The sequence below is a fragment of the Sorex fumeus genome, unplaced genomic scaffold (genome assembly GCF_029834395.1).
Source record: "Sorex fumeus unplaced genomic scaffold, SorFum_2.1 ptg000044l, whole genome shotgun sequence".
In the NCBI taxonomy this organism is placed as follows: Eukaryota; Metazoa; Chordata; class Mammalia; order Eulipotyphla; family Soricidae; genus Sorex; species Sorex fumeus.
In genome coordinates this window covers 49337291-49353767 of record NW_026606101.1, presented here as the reverse complement: position 1 = coordinate 49353767, position 16477 = coordinate 49337291, and the positions used below count along the sequence as shown (strand labels likewise).

Sequence of the window (16477 nt, the reverse complement as noted above, 5' to 3'; positions counted from 1 at the left end):
TGGCATCCTCTTGCACTGCCCGGGTGGCCCAGATATTCTGGCACCAAGGACCTGAGCAGCATCTTATCCATTGACCCTAAGTTGACAGAGAATCACTAGTGGGATCTCTGGTCCTCCTGAGCACTACTTGGGAGTCTTCTCCCACAAGTTTAAGAAATCCTTTTGTTGGGGGACACGCTCTGTGGTGCTCAGACTTACTCTCTGCTCTGGTCACTTCTAGCAGTGCTCAGAGGACCATGTGTACTGCTGGGGATTGAATTGGGGTAAATTATAAACACCTTTCCCCCAGTACTATCTCTCCAGTCCAAGAAATTATTTTAAAAATATTTTCCACAAAACTTGTGATATAGAATCTTTGTGAAGTTATTTTTGGATTTATTTATATAAACAAAACAAAATACAAAGTGCTGAGGGGAAGGAACTACAGATGCAGGAAAATAAAACACAATAGAATTGCACTGGATTACGTCATACAACTCTAAGCATTAATATATTTTTCTGAGATGTTTTAATAAAATTATGCACTGATTCTACCAAATGCTGATGAGGATATGGAGTAACAAGAACAGTCATTAAATGCTCATGGGGATTTAGAATGGTTTCACAAGACAATTTTTAGTGTCTTACACAGAGAAACAGTCTTATTGCAGAATCCAGCCATTGCACAAATGAACTGAAAATTTATGCTCATGTGAAAACCCGTGAAAAGATTTTTATAGCAGTTTTAATTGCCCAAGTAGAAATAACCAAGATATCCATTAGTAGGTGAATGGATAAACAATCTGTGGCACATCTATTCAATAGAATATTTGTGATTAAAAAAAGAAAGCCATTATCAAACTACCAATGGACAAAGAGAAACCTTAGCTATTTTTTTGGAGGGGGGGGGAGCACACCTAACAGTACTCAGGGGTTAATACCTACAGCTCAGCACCCAGGAATTACTCCTGGCAGGCTCAAGGGACCATAAGGGATGCTGAGGATCAGACCTGGGTTTGTGTGCAAGTCAAATATCCTACCTGCTATACCACCTCTCTCTGGCCCCGACCTTAGATGCTTATTGCTGGCCGAGAGCAGCCAGTCTGAGAAGTTACCTACTAAAGGATTCCAGCTATGTTGCAATCTGGAGAGACAACCACAGAGAGAAAAGAGATCACTACTTGTCCCAGGCTGCAGGGAACAGGAGGATGAAAAGGTAAATCATAGGGAATTTTTAAAGCAGTGAAATTATTCTGTGTGATAATTGCAATAATATGTGATATAAGACATGATGCTTTATGCTGAAAGTAGACTATAGACCAAACATGATTGCTACTCATTGCCTCTTTTGCAAACCACAACACCCAATAAGAGAGAGAGAATAAAAGGGAATGACCTGCCACGGAGGCAGGGTGGAATAGGGGGGATGGGGAGTGGGAGGGGTACTGGGATCCGTGGTGGTGGGAAATGGGCACTGGTGGAGGGATGGGTATTTGATCATTGTATAATTGAAACCCAAGCACAAAAATTTGTAAGTGTACAACTGTACCTCATGATGTCTCACTAATAAAAATTTTTAAAAAAAGACATGATGCTTTAGCCAGAACTCAAAGACTAGTACAACTAATACAACACAAAGAGTGAAACCTAATGCAAAGTATCCTTTAGTTAGTATGATACATCAGTGTTGCTTCATAGATTATAATAAAGGCACAACACTCCTGCAAGATGTTGAACCATCAATCATCATAATTACATTTTCCATATTTCTTAACTAGCCTTTTGAGAGAAATAAATCAGAGTACACATAACGGGTTGGGGAGAGGTGTGGCCCTGTTGGTTCCTAGCATTGTCAAGCCCTAGCAGCACTGTGTTCTCAGGCCCCAGTCAGAAGTGTATGGGGAATTGTTCTTGGGGGGGTCCCTGAGCACTGCACAGAAGGCCTCCCGACACCCCCACCCCAAATAACAGGGGAAACTTCAGAGGGAGAGTGGGTATTTGGGGTATCTTTCTACTGTGATACTTTTCCCAGACATCCCCACTTGCAACTCTACAACTTCCCCCAAATAGTCTATTAATTAAAATCATACTTTAAACAAATGCCAATGATTTTAGGTGGGAGTGGAATCATGATGGATTCTCCAGCCCTCCTTTCCCCTGCCTCTTCACTCCAGCTTTCTGTATTTTGTTGTTGCATCCCACAAAGGAAATGTGTTCCAGGAATGAGTGTGACACTGAGAAAAACACACCGTGGATGCGCACTAAGGTAGAAAGAAGCAGGACGGACCCCACCACCTACATGTGTGGGGCTTTCTGGGTTGAGGAAACACAAGATGTCAGAGGCACGAGGTCGGTGGGTGAGCTCTCTTGTGCAGTAGGTGGCACAGACTAAGACCCTGGATTGAAAGAGGGGACGAACAACCACATTCACAAAGGCAGTGGAGTCAGGACCAGAGGGATGCTACAGGAGTTAAGGTACTTAACCTTGCATGTGGCCAGTCCACTGGGTATCCAGCAACTCCAACCTCCCAAAGCAACAGAAATTATCACCTCTTTTGTTTTTGAAGAACAAGGGGGAGAAAAAGCTTTAGCAGTTCCGGGATTTCATAAGTGAAAAGGAAATTTGGAGGTCCCCACCCCCAACCTCCTTCATGGAGTGTGTTAGAGATGATGCTTGTGAGGTGGTGGTGACTGGTTTCTGAGGACAGGCACAGCTACTACATCCTGCCATCAATTCAGCCAATTTGTCTCCATAGAAACCTTTGAAGGTTTGAAGACACAGATGTGGGGAAGGAATGAGGCACTCTGTAGGTTTTGTTTTCCTTTTCGTTGTCTCTCCCCCATTCCCCTTCCTGCCTCCTAGGACTACCTCCCATGCCTTCACTCTCCCCCAACCCCCTTCAAGATTGCCCGACAGATTGCACTAACACGGGCTGCTGCTGACCACTGGACCTGCAAACCCGGAGTGCGCCACGTCGCCATCTCCTTGGCAACCAGCTGGTTTCTAACGCCTCACTCACAATGCCTGCCCGGCACCAGGATCTCTGCTATTATTGACAGGAATTTTTGGAAAATGCTCGTGACTGTTGAATCAGAAACCACCACGGAAACACAACCCAAAGCACGCTTGCTCCTCCGGGGGTGGTGGTGGGGTGGTTGGGGGTGGTGGGTGTTCTCCTTTTTCTGAATCTCGTGCAGCATAAAACGGCTCTGCTGGTGCAGGCAAAGCCCCCCAACCTCTTGGCAGGGATCAATGAGCATACAAATCTGACATTGCACCATCTCCCAACCATGACCCACGATCCTAACAGAAAACAGTTAAAAATAAAATTTCCCCCTTGAGAGATGAACCCAAGGCCCCACACGCGCGAAACGTGGGCAACACCATTGCGCTACACACTCGATGCCTCCCAGGACACAGTAACCCAGGTGGGCACTTCCTGGCATGAGTGGCTAGGAATGAAATCAGGCTCCTTGCGGGCTTGGCTTTGTGCACGTCGGGAAGGACTCTGGCGGAGACCCGGGTGATTGGCGCAGGATGTGTCCGCAGTTCTGGTACTCTGGAAGGCCGACACTTGGGTCCCTCCCTAAACGGATTGAACTGAGGGGCCACCTGACCCAGTCTGCCTTTGCTCAGGTTTCTTTCTCCTTTAGCGCTCGGCTGGACAGGGTTAGTATTCTGCTGAGTGTCAGGTAGTGTCGGGAGTCACGTCCTGAAGCCGTGGACGGCGCCCACCCAGTTGCTGCGGGCCCGCAGGGTGGAGCCCGCCTGGGGTCGGACGGTACCAGCCTGAGTCTCTCCTGGGTGGGGCCGCGAGCTGGGGCGGTGGCGCGCGAGGGCAGCCGCACAAAGGAGCCGGCGGGCTCGCTTGGGACCGCGCGCACAGACGCGCCCAGCCCTGTCCCTGCAAGGCCCGGCTCCTAGGCGCACTTCTGGGCAGTGGCCCCGCCAAGCACGACCGCGCAATCGGACTCGGTTCGCCCCCGCTCCACACTCCGGTCCTCCTTCTGGCCGGCCGTCTGGAGCGGCGGGAGGATGGCAGGGCCTCCCCTCCTCTTCCCGAACCCCGCGCCCCCCGCGGCACGCGACCCCTCCGCTCCGCTCGGCTGACACCTGGGGGGGAAAGGAGGGGGCGTGCGGGTGGCGATCGGAACCCCTGAGTGGCAGTCTCCTTCTCTACCCCCACCCGACTATTTCGATCACGGATTGTCTCCGCGTCGCGGGCACTCCCGGAGCCCGAGCTCCCGCTCGGCGCTGGAAAAGGGGCGCGGCTTCCCCCTCCCACCCCCCCAATCCGGGCGCGCTCGGGCGCGTGCGCGCCTCCCGCGGAGCCCCCGGTGCCTCTCCCGGGCGGGGAAAGGTGGGCACCTGGCGCGAGCGGTTGAGCTGGCCGCGGCCGGGAGGGGGGATCTGCCACTCCCCAGCCCCGCGCGGTGGGTGGCACCGAGCCCCAGCACCCCCCGGGCCGCCGCTGGGGGCCGACGCTCCCCCACGCTCCCCCCGCGCGCGACCGTCTGCAGCCAGAGGCTCCCCAGGAGGCGGCGCCGGACCCCCGATCGCCCCAGGACCACGAATTCCGACCCCTCCGCGCTCTTTCGACCCGGGAACGCGGACGCGCGGCTCCGGCGACATTGGGGCGCCCGGCGCTAGCCACCCCGCCACTGCCATCTCTTTCCCTCTCCGCGAGAGCCTGGCGCGGCGCTGGGTGGCCCAACTTCACCTGTAGAAGACCCCTTTACCCAGCAGGGCGCGGCCGGCGCCCCCCCCCCCCGCCTCGGGGAGACCCTGGCTTGGTGGCGCACTCGAGGGCGAGCGCGGCGCATAGGTGGACGCAGATGCCCGTGGCCCCGCGCCGCCCGCAGCGGGGGAAACTTGTGCGCCGCGGTCCTGGCGACACGCAGGCCGGGGCTCAGGAGGAGATGGACCCCCCGGAGCTCACCCGGCGACTGGCCACCGTGATCACTCACGTCGGTAAAGGAAGCTTCCCTCCCGCCCCCTGGTTTCACGGACACGGGTGGACGCGCCGGCTCCCCGCGCCTTGGGCAGGCCGTGGCGCGGGAACCGCGAGGGTGGGCCGCTGGCAAGGGGGGGGAGTGGCGGGGACCCCTGAGCTGGCCGCGGGGCAGGTGGGCTCACCTGGCGGGTGGGTGCGAGTCTGTGGCGCCCTAAATCCAGGATCCTGGCGGGTCCCGAGCGTTTGGATCCCCGGCCGCGGGCGGGAGTGGGGAGCGGGCTTGCGGGAGACCGGCCGGACGGGAAAAGGCAACGTCAGCTTTGGGCGCCACGCAGGACGGCGGGTCTGTTTCGAGGGTGGTCTGGAGGGGCCGGCACACTCCAGGTGAAGCCGGAGGACGAGGCTTGGCACACCCCCAGGAGAAGGGGCGATTGCAGCTCTCTCGCAGGAGTTTATACAGGGAGCAAAACGTGCGTTTTTTTTAAATGCTTCTGTTTAGAAGGGCTGTGATGGATAGACAGCCTCTGTGCCTGGAGGAGGAAGAGGGCATTGAGGCAACTGTCATCTGATTCCTTAGCGGCTTCATATCTCTACGGCCCGGGTGGAAAGCCTTTGAACGCTGATGGTTATAATAATCGGGGTACTTTTCTCTGTGGCTTGTACCACTTGGAACCTCTTCCGTGGAGGCAAATCTGTTTGCATAGATCCAGGCTGGAAGTTTTCAAGGTCTTCCTCCCCCACCCCTCCCTTTTTAACCCTGCCTTCTTGATGCAGGTGTGTTAAATACACTTTAGTTAGGGGACCCTCTTCCGTCTGACTGCCTCAGTCCAGTGTGGCTCCTGCAGGGATGGGTGTACAGCTGTGAGGATGCGTCTGGAATATGGGGGGGGGGGTACTATGTACAGACAGTTTCTATGGTTTTGATGATTCTGTTATTTGTGATGTTCCTGTTGTCACATGTGGCCCTTGAAATAGGTTTTGTTTTTTTTTTTCTTCCTCCTTTAACACATACGTTTGGGCATGAATGATAGTACAGTGGGTAGGGCACTTGTTTTGCATGGTGCCCGACTGGGGTTCCATACCCGGCACCATAAATGGTCCCCTGAGCCTGGCCAGGAGTGATCCCTGAGCATAGAGCCAGGAGTAAGCCCCCAGCACTATCGGGTGTGTCCCCGAAACCAAAGAGCAACAAAAACAAAACAAAATACAACAGCAGCAACCTAAGACATAGGTCAGTACACTGCTCAGGAAGGCAGGATGAAATAAGATGACTACCCTCTAATGAAAGATTTATTTTCTGAGTGGGGGAGTGACTTAGGGATACATTTGTGGTGCTCAGGGTCTATTCCTGGCTCTATGCTCAGGGGGACCCCCAGTGCTCGGAGACCGCAGTGATACTGGGAATTCAAACCAGGTCAGCCGCAGGCAGGGCAGGCATCTTAATCCTCTACTATCTCACCAGTTTCAATAAGACAGAATTTGGAGCTGGAAAGATCTTAAATGCTGAAGTGATATTTCTTAGTATGAGCTTGTGAGTGAAACTCTAGTGAGCTGTGGAGGGAGAGATGTCAAGTATCAGTCTGGATTTGAATCCTACCCCAAGTAGGCCCTTCAGCTGAGGCTTAAAAAGTGGGAAGGTTTTGATTCTTTTTTTTCAACTTTTTTTGAGGGGCGGAGGGACGGTGGTGCCACACAAGGCAGTACTCAAGGGCTTACTCCTAGCTCTGCACTCAGAGAGCACTCCTGTGGAGTTGGGGGACCACATGGGATACCAGGGATTGAATCCCCGTCAACTGTGTGCAAGGCGAGCACCCTGCGTTGTACTATTGCCCCGGCCCTGTTTTATGATCTTTACCCATCCAGCTCAAAGGCTGCTCCTGGGAGGATGTGTGTCCAGACACGGTTGAAACCAGAAACCATGTCCATCCCTTGCCCTCCACACAGTGACCTGGAATGTTACAGGAAGAGAGAAACCTGCAGATGATTCAAGTTGCCCGTTTCTGGAGGTAGCAGGGAGTGCTCCGGGCTAATTCCAGGCAGCTGCTGCGGTGTCATTCTGTCCGTCTGCCTCCTCCCACCATCGGCTCCGTGTGGGAGACCAAGAGGAATTAGCTGTAGTTTTTTGCCGCCAAAGAACTTACAAAGTGCTGGTATTTGTGAGCTTCGCAGTTTTCTGTCTTCTCCCAGGTCATCTCATCTTGACCTAGAGGACCTGTACAGTGTTAACTCCATCTCTCATAATGAAGAAATGGAGAATTAGGAGGTGAAGCCTTTTCAGCGTGTGTGTGTGTGTGTGTGTGTGTGTGTGTGTGTGTGTGTTGTAAAGAAAGGTGTGTTTAGAAACAGAAAGCAAATCTGCCGGAGCTTTTTAGGGAATCTCATGGGGGAGGGGGGCGGTGCCCTGCTATCCTCTGCCATCGTCCCTGTCCCTACCGTCATAGGATTGGCATTAAGTAGAGTGGAGCTTCTTGCCTTTGTCTGTCCTTTTCAGGCATTTCCTGGCGAGTTGCTCATGAATTGGGGAAAGAGGGAGAAAGCTCAGAGCCAAAAACACGCCCCCAGCCCTCTCTCAGGCACACTGGCCTTCTATACCCAACACTGTCTCTGTCCCTCAGCCACTCTCTGTTCCAGCGGGGCTGTTGCTCTTCCCATCCTCCCTTAGACCTGATTGTGCAGGGAATGATGTGAATTCAGTTCCTGAAGTGTCCCGTGGGGCTCTCCTCTCCAGTCCCTGCCTGTGACGCCGGCTCTCCCTGCCCCACGTCTGTCCGCCGCCCCCACCCAAAGCAAACAGCAGCTCAACACGTGTGTATTCCAGATCCTTGTGACACCTCAACACCATGTCTGGAGCCTGGAATACAAGCTCTCCTCTCTTCTGTGTCCGTCCCGTCTTTCTCCTAGTACTTGGCAAGTCTGACCTGTGGGGGGGTAACTTGGGCTCCTTGGTTCTTCAGTCCCACCCTATTTCCAACTCTCTCCCCACCAGGTGGCATTCCCTCCACCTGGCATGCCCCCAACACCTTCCCTTCACTGCCGCTCTCCCAGTAGTGCCCACCCTTTCAATCCATTGTAGTGCTTCCATCAGATGCTTTTTCTGGTCCTTTACTGCCAGAATATTTAGTGAGTCCTGTTTCTCAGTTCCAAAATAGATTTGTTCTAGACACATGATGCCTTTCAAGTTGTATTAGGGTTTGGTGATTATTTTTTGGGTCTAGGGTGGGGAGTTGTCACACCCAGCAATGTTCCTGGGTTACTTGTGGTTCTGCACTCAGGAATTATTCCTGGTGGTGCTTGGGGGACTATATGGGATGCTGGGAATTGAACCCGGGTCGGCTGCATGCAAGGCAAATGCCCTGCCAGTTCTTGCAAATGGCCTACCTGCTGTACTATTGTTCCAACTCGCTGGCTGGTGATTCTTAAGCTTGGTTTATGTCTGTTCCCATACTCTTCTGTGTTCTGGAAGGTTTTCTAACACAGGGCCTCCCTCCACGGAGACACAGAGCAAATGTTTGCTGAATCAATAAACGATTTGTTGGGATGAAACTTGAGCAGCAGATAATTCCTTTACTTAGACTCCCCCCCCCCCAACTAAGCATGTGTTGGGGCTCACTGTGTGTGTGTGTGTGGGAGGGGTAGGGGAGGTGGCACAGAATCCTTTTTTGAATTTTGTTTGTCAGGGACCCTATTAATATGCAATTCAATGCAAACAATGTGTGAACAATGTGGTCTTACCCACCCAAGATACAGGTAGGACCAGCCTCTCTCCTTTATTCTGATTTCTTTTTACGCCACATCTAGTAGTGCCCAGGGACTGCTCTAGGCTTTTTGCCCTGTGCTTCAGTTTATCAGTTTAGTGTTCTTCTTGGTTGCATAGTACCAATGCTGGTAGTGACATGGTGGTGGTATGTGGGGGACCATCCAGTGCTGAGGATAGAATCTGGGCCTCCTGCATGCAAAGCAGGTGCCCCAACCCACTGATCCATCTCTCCACTTCCCCCCTCCCCCTTTTTTCTAAACTCTGGAGACACATTGGCTCAATTGTGGAATTCCGCATTGGACAACGTTAAATATTCTACCCCTCCTCACGGCAACTTTTGCTGTGCAGCTATTCATAGCCAAGGTGCTGCCTAAATAAACATGGTTTCGATTAATCCATCTCAGATTGTTCTTAGGTTTTGATAGATGGTTCACAAAGGGCTGACACTGAGCTCGCTGGGAGTCTCCCTCAGTGATCAGTTACCCTTTTGATGGCTTCGCATTTCCAGTTTGGCTTGATAACTCAGGGCATAGAAGTAATGTTAGACAGAATCATTCTTATGGTTCTGAAATAGTTCCATATGTTTGACTATGCACAATTAAACTGTCATGCAGAAAGACATCTCCTTCGACAGTCCCCCTCATGGACTGGGGACTGTGTTTGGGAAAAACACAGTAGGATTTTTTGACTTGTAACACTGGTCACCATTTTTTAAAATGTCACTATCGGCATTGGTACTATGCAACCAAGAAGAACACTAAACTGATAAATTTAGTACAACTCCTGATTCTAGGATGGAAGTAGTAGCTGAAATGCCTTGGATGCATGCCTCAGAGGTAGGTAGTGAAGGGAAGCGTTAATTAGAGTATCTGCTGCTCAGATAGGAATGTGCCCATTGGGGACAACTAGACATGCTGGGATAGAGACTTAATTTACCCTCAAAGTTAACTACTAATCTAGCTCATTTTTTATTAGGCTCTTTAGACCTTTAGATGTTTACACACACTTCCAGAGCTGCTAAAAGCATTTTCACCTTAAAAAAATCTTAATACCTAAGTTTCAAAAGTGGAGAATCAAGGGTCAGAGAGATAATACAGTCATTAAGCCTTTATCTGTGCACATAGACAAACTCTGTTCAAACCTCCAGCACCACATGTGGTCCTTGAGCACTGAGCTAGGGACAGCCTCTGAGCACCACCAGGTGTGAACCCCTACCCCCAGAGTGTAAAATAAAATTCAAGAAACATTTAAATCTCTAAAAAAGCTATCCATAATAAAATCATATCTCTGTTCATTGAAAAAGCATACGTAGTTGGAACTTTGTTCAGGAATGCTGCTATGAGTAGGTTTAGAGGTCTGTTCCTCAGTAAACATAACCATCATGGATGAACATTATTAAAAAAAACCCTTTACATTCTCTGGAAGTTGTACAAATGGCATATAGCAGTAAGGGAGCAGCTATTCAAGAGACTAGTCATTGGGGCAAGAACAGTGAGTCTGAGACAGTAACATCTGCTCAGGGCAAAGAGGTAGTACTTTGAATGTGGTCAAGAAAAGGGAGTTGACTCTAACCTGAGCTCCTGACTGAGGGACATGGCATCTCACAGGAGGGCCAGTCTGTCAACATGCCTTGAGTTCTCTAGCTCCCACCTTGCAGAAGCTAAGCTCCTGTTGCATATGGATGAGAGGCCAGGGCCAACTTTCTAGCTCCCACTCCTCCCTCCTCCCCAGGTCTCACAGTCTGATGCTGCTAAGCCCCAGCTACCTTATCCCAACTCTCTTCTGGGGCTGGAGGGATAGCACAGTGGTAGGGCGTTTGCCTTGCACAGCTGGCCTTGCCGAGCCAGGTTCGATTCCTCCACACTTCTCGGAGAGCCCAGCAAGCTATCAAGAGTATCTCGCGCAAAGCCTGGCAAACTCCCCGTGGCGTATTCGGTATGCCAAACACAGTAACAACAAGTCTCACAATGGAGATGTTACTGGGCCCATTCGAGCAAATAGATGAACAACGGGAGGACAGTGCTACAGTGCTTCTAGGACAGAATTTCAACAGTGGGAGGGGAAAGCCAAAGAAAACCCAGAGTGGGTCTGGCTCCGGAAGGAAGGCATATCCCTAAGAATAGAGGATGAAGTTCCCTATTTCCCATCCCCCAAAGGAACTGACTTTATTTGAAACAGGTGTAAAAAACAATGGATATTTTTCACCATTGAAAACAATGAAGATTTTTGAGTAATCATTAGGAGGGAGCTCAGAACACTGGTCATGGGTGAGAACAACCCAGTGTTTTGAAAACTGCACCTGCTGGGATTTTAATGGGTTGAACTATGGAGCAATTGAAGTCCCAGAGCACTGTTGAAGACAATGACAGCAGAAGGAGGCTTGGTCCATCATATCACAAAATGCCACAGACTGGGTAGCTTAAAAACAAAACAGCAGAAATTTATTTCCCACAGCTCTGGGGGCTGCAGGTCTGAGGTCAGGAGGCCAGCATGGCTGATAAGGGTCCTCATCTGGGCTACAGACTCGTGTTGTTTTCTCACATGGCAGAAGACCTAGGAAGCTCTTAGAATCTCTTATGGGGCCCTGATTCAACCTCATTATTCCAGAACCCCCCAAAGCACCTTGTTTGTTATTCAAGCTATATTCTTTGTGCTGTGATCCAATTGATTCTCTCTTTTGTTTCCCTCTTCCACTTTGAAATTAATCATCATTAATTATATTAATAATATTAACATATACTACATCACTATATTATATAATATATATTATATGTTAATTATAATTAATTATATCAGGCCCTCCTTATTTTAAGGTCATCAGAAGCCGTTATTCTATTGCAACTCAAATTCCTGTGCCATGTAGCCTACACAGCTTCAGGGCAGCAGGACACGGCTCTCCTGGGGGGGGGGTTGGGGAAGGCCTATTTCCCTTCTTCTTACAATTGGCCCTGGAGAGTTGCTACCTCTGTGCTTCAGTGGGTGTGAGTCCTGTAGACTGTGACTTTGTCAGTTGTACTGGATGACTGACCTTCCTTTCTCTGGACTCCTGAATCTGATCTTAGATTTATTCATCTTTAATATGGGGCAATAATGAATGATTGGACACCACTGTGTTTTTGATGCTGACTTTTGGTGAAGGAGACCAAACAACTGCCAACTAGACTGATGACAGTCTAGTAGCATGTGCTAGAATGGTAAGTAAAAGTAAAGTAAAGGCCCTCCCGTTGATCATCGATTTGCTCGAGCGGGCCCAGTAACGTCTCCATTGGAGACTTTGTTGTTACTGTGTCTGGCATATCGAATACTCTCGGTAGCTTGCCGGGCTCTCCGAGAGGGGCAGAGGAATCGAACTCAGGTCGGCCATGTTGGCTCCGTGCAAGGCAGACGCCCTACCCACTGTGCTATGCATCAAATCAGGGTTCCTTAGAACCAATGTCAAAACAGTATTGACCTCAGAGGCTGACATTCTCCCTAGAATGAGGAGTATCGGTGACAATTCTTGCCCTTCCAGATGTGAAGTCAGGCGGCACCCAGGCTTTGCCAGTGAAGAGCTGAGTCCTTATTTGGTCTTGAGTCTTGTTTCCCTTGTATGTTTTTTTTTTCTTTTTCTTTCTTTCTTTCTTTTTTTTTTTTTTTGCTTTTTGGGTCACACCCTGCGATGCACAGAGGTCACTCCTGGCTCTGCACTCAGGAGTCACTCCTGGAAGTGCTCAGAGGACCACATGGGTTGCTGGGAATCAAACCCGGGTTGGCCACGTGCAAGGCAAATGCCCTACCCGCTGTGCTATTTCTCCAGCCCCTCCCTCGTATGTTGAGTGAGGATAATGCTAATGCTTACGAAGCCCACCATTTCATTTCTCTCACTGTTACCTGGGATTGTTTTTCTCATTCACCTTAAAACAAGACAAGGTAGAAACCATTATATGCACGCCTTTACGTGCTGTTTTACTGAGAGTCAGTTTCCATGAACCTGTCATTATTTATTTATTTATTTATTTATTTTTGCTTTTTGGGTCACACCTGGCGATGTTCAGGGGTTACTCCTGGCTTTTCACTCAGGAATCACTCCTGGCAGTGCTCAGGGGACCATATGGGATGCCGGGAATCGAACCCGGGTCGGCCGAGTGCAAGGCAAACGCCCTACCTGCTGTGCTATCACTCCAGCCCCGAACCTGTCGTTAACTGTAGGTGCATCACCTGCAGTGCAGGAGTGAGAGATCAATATCTCTGCTGCGTCCTGTGACTGCATTAGTCCCTGTTGGACGGGAGAAACTTGAGAAGCTCGGATGGAGCCTTAGGTGCAAGGACGGCCTCAGCCCCATGTTGACTTGCCCAGTGCTCCCTAGACATCGTTCTCCTCTTGCTCCCCTGCAGCTTCAGCCCGAGGAGCTCTGTTTGTCAGTGTTATCCCACTGCTGGAGGCCACACCTCTGCACCAGACTAAAAATTCAGGAGAACCCAACAGCCTGAATGTGACTGACTCACAGCTGGGCAACTTTCCTGCTAGTGATGACAGGTTGAAAACAGCACGGAAAGGGGCAGAGAGTACAGTGGTTAGTATAAGTGTCTAGCATGTGCCTAGCTGAGGTTCAGTTCCTGGCACCAGAGGGTCCCCTGCACGCTGCTGGTGTGGCCCCCAAACAAAAATGAAACCAAAAGAAGGAGAAGGAGAAAGAAGGGAAGAAGGAAAAGAAGAAGGAGAAGGAGGAAGAGGAGGAGGGGCGGGAAGAGAAGGAGAAGAAGATAGAGTCAAGATTTGAACCTAGATCTTTATTCAGTTTACACTCCGTGTCCTTTATCAAGGCAGAGATGATTACTGCTATTTGATGATTGATGTTTGTTTGCTTTTGTTTTGGGACCAAACCCAGCAGTGCTCAGGGCCTAATTCTGGCTCTGTGCTCAGGAATTGATATCAGGAGTGCTTCGGTGGGATGGGGTGGGGTGGGGGGCCACAGGACCATGTGTGGCACTGGGGATCGAACTGGGGCTGGCATATGCAAGGCAAGTGCTCTAACCCTTGTTCTATCTTTCTAGACCTGGCACGCAGCATTTTAGATTGGCTGTTTATGTTAAAATGGACACGGGGAAAGATGTCTGTCTGCACCCTGAGCATAGAGGCAACACTCAATTTATCGTTCCCTCCTTAGGTTCAGGCCTTCCTTTCTTTATTTTTCAAATTAAAAAAATTTTAATATCACGTTTCACTCAAATGAGAGAAAGAATCCGGAGTTCTGACGTCCGTCGACGATCAAGGATCAGGGATGCTGTCTCATTTGCCAAGGTGTCGAAAATCAGATGGGCTGGTCACGTAATGAGATTTAAAGACGACCGTTGGACTAGAGCTGTTACTGATTGGATTCCACGGCATGTCAAGAGACCGCGTGGCCGCCCACCTACCAGATGGTCAGACTTCTTCGTCAAGATCATGAACGATCGGTTTGAGGCCCTTCATGTTCCCGGAGCAAAGAGATGCCATTGGGCTACACTAGCACGTGACAGGGACAAATAGAGACGTTACTGGCACCCGCTCGAGCAAATCGACGACTAAGGGGAAGTTAAGTGAAGTGAAGTGATTAAGTGAAGTGAAAAAAATTTTATTTATTTTAATTGAGGCATATTTGACATATAACACACTAGTTTCAGGTCTGCAATATTTATGTGTATTGCAAGATACTCACCACAGGTCTGTTACTGTCTACCCATTGTGCAGAATTACAATTTTTTTTCTTGCCATGGCAGTTTTTTAATTCTTTTTAGCAATTTTCGTCTTCACAGTACAGTATTAAGTATGGTAACAGTACTCTACATTACATCCCATGACTTTATTTTTATTTATTTTTTTTATTTTTTAATGAATCACTGTGAGGTACAGTTACAGACTTGCAAACTTTCTTGCTACATTTTAGTCATACGATGACTGAGTACTCATCCCTCTATCAGTGCCCATTCACCACCACCAATGTTCCCAGTCTCCCTCCTACCACCCTCCCTCCCTTTTAGGGAGGTGCATTCCCTTTTAATCTCTCTCTCCCTTTGAGTGTTGTGGTTTGCAATAGAGGTATTGAGTGGCCATCATGTTTGGTCTATAGTCTACTTTCAGCACGCATCTCCCATCCCGAGCGGGCCCTCCAAGCATCCTTTACTTGGTGGTCCCTTCTCTATCTGAGCTGCCTTTTCCCCAGCATGTGAAGTCGGCTTCCAAGCCATGGAGCAATCCTCCTGGTCCTTATCTCTACTATCCTTGGGTGTTTGTCTCCCCTTCTGTTAATTTATATTCCAAAAATGAATGCAGTCCTTCTATGTCTATCCCACCTTTTCTCACTCCTTTCACTTAGCATGATACTCTCCATGTTAATCCACTTATATGCAAATTTCATGACTTCATCTTTTCTAACAGCTGCATGGTATTCCACTGTATAGATGTACCAAAGTTTCTTTAGTAGTCATCTGTTCTCGAGTACTTGGGTGTTTTTCCCAGATTCCGGCTATTATAAACAGTGCTGCAATGAAACTCAACCCGCCCCTTCCAAGGGGCCCCAGAGAGGACAGCCAGGTGCGGGGGCAGGAGACATCTTATTATCTCATTCTTACCTTGGACAACCTGGCAGGCTACAGAATGTAACCTGCCCGCATGGCAGAGTCTGGCATATTCCCCATGGCGTACTCAATATGCCAAATACCAGTAACAATGATGAATCTCATTCTCTTAATCCTGAAAGAGCATTTCTCAGGGCTAGGATGAAGGAGATGTTACTGGTGCCTGCTCAGGGCCATCGACGAACAACAGGATGATCGTGATCGTGATCGTGATCGCTGCAATGAACATACAAGTGCAGATGTCATCTCTACTATACTTTTTGCATCTCCGGGATAAATTCCCAGATGTGGTATTGCTGGGTCAAATGGGAGCTCAATTTCTAATTTTTTGAGAAATGTTCATACTGTTTTCCAAGAGGGCTGAACCAGTCAGCATTCCCACCAGCTGTGAAGGAGGGTCCCTTTCTTACCACATCCACACCAACACCGGTTGCTTTTGTTCTTTTGGATGTGTGCCAGTCTCTGTGGTATGAGATGGTATCTCATTGTTGTTTTGATCTGCATCTTCCTGATGACTAGTGATGAGGAGCATTTTTTCATGTGCCTTTCGGCCACTAGGATTTCTTCTTTGCGTAAGTTTCTGTTCATTTCACCACCCCATTTTCAGGCCTTCCTTTCTGCTGCTCTATTTGAACAAGGTGCAAAGGGCCCTGGTCCCAGTCCCCTAATTGCCTAGCCTCACTTTTTCCTGTTCTTTCTGTAGATTGGGCCTCATCTGTCAGTGCTCAGGTGCTATCCCTCACCCACTCAGAAGTGACCTCAGACCATGCTCAGGGGACCCATATGTGATGCCGGATTTTTGAACTGGGATCAGCCACCTGCAGGCGAGGTCCTTAACTCTGTACTGTTTCTCTAACCCCAACTTTCTCCTATTTTTTGGGGGGGTCACACCTAGCAATGCACAAGGGTTACTCTTGGCTCATGCACTCAGGAACCACTCCTTGCGGTGCTCGGGGGACCAAATGGGATGGTGGGAATCAAACCTGGGTTGGCCATGTGCAAAGCAAATGCCCTAACTGCCTTGCTATCACTCCAGCCCCAACAGGCAGGTCTCTTGTCTTGCATGTAACCAACCCAGGTTTGATCTCCAGTATCATATATGGTCCCTCAAGCACTGCCAGGAGTGATCCTTGAGTGCAGAGTCACAGAGTCAGGAGTAAGCCCTGAGCACAGTCAGGTGTACCACCGC

At 49.5% G+C, this 16477-nt stretch overlaps 1 protein-coding gene across 1 annotated transcript in view; it reads left to right on the top strand.

Annotated features, from left to right (window-relative positions):
• The first annotated feature begins 4866 nt into the window (after positions 1-4866).
• Positions 4867-16477, top strand: part of MCF2L2 (MCF.2 cell line derived transforming sequence-like 2) — a 256628-nt gene continuing 245017 nt past the window's right edge. Inside the window, exon 1 of the mRNA XM_056121975.1 lies at positions 4867-4951. Coding sequence (XP_055977950.1) covers positions 4900-4951 — 52 coding nt within the window. The 5' untranslated portion in view covers positions 4867-4899. The remainder of the gene's footprint in view (positions 4952-16477) is intronic.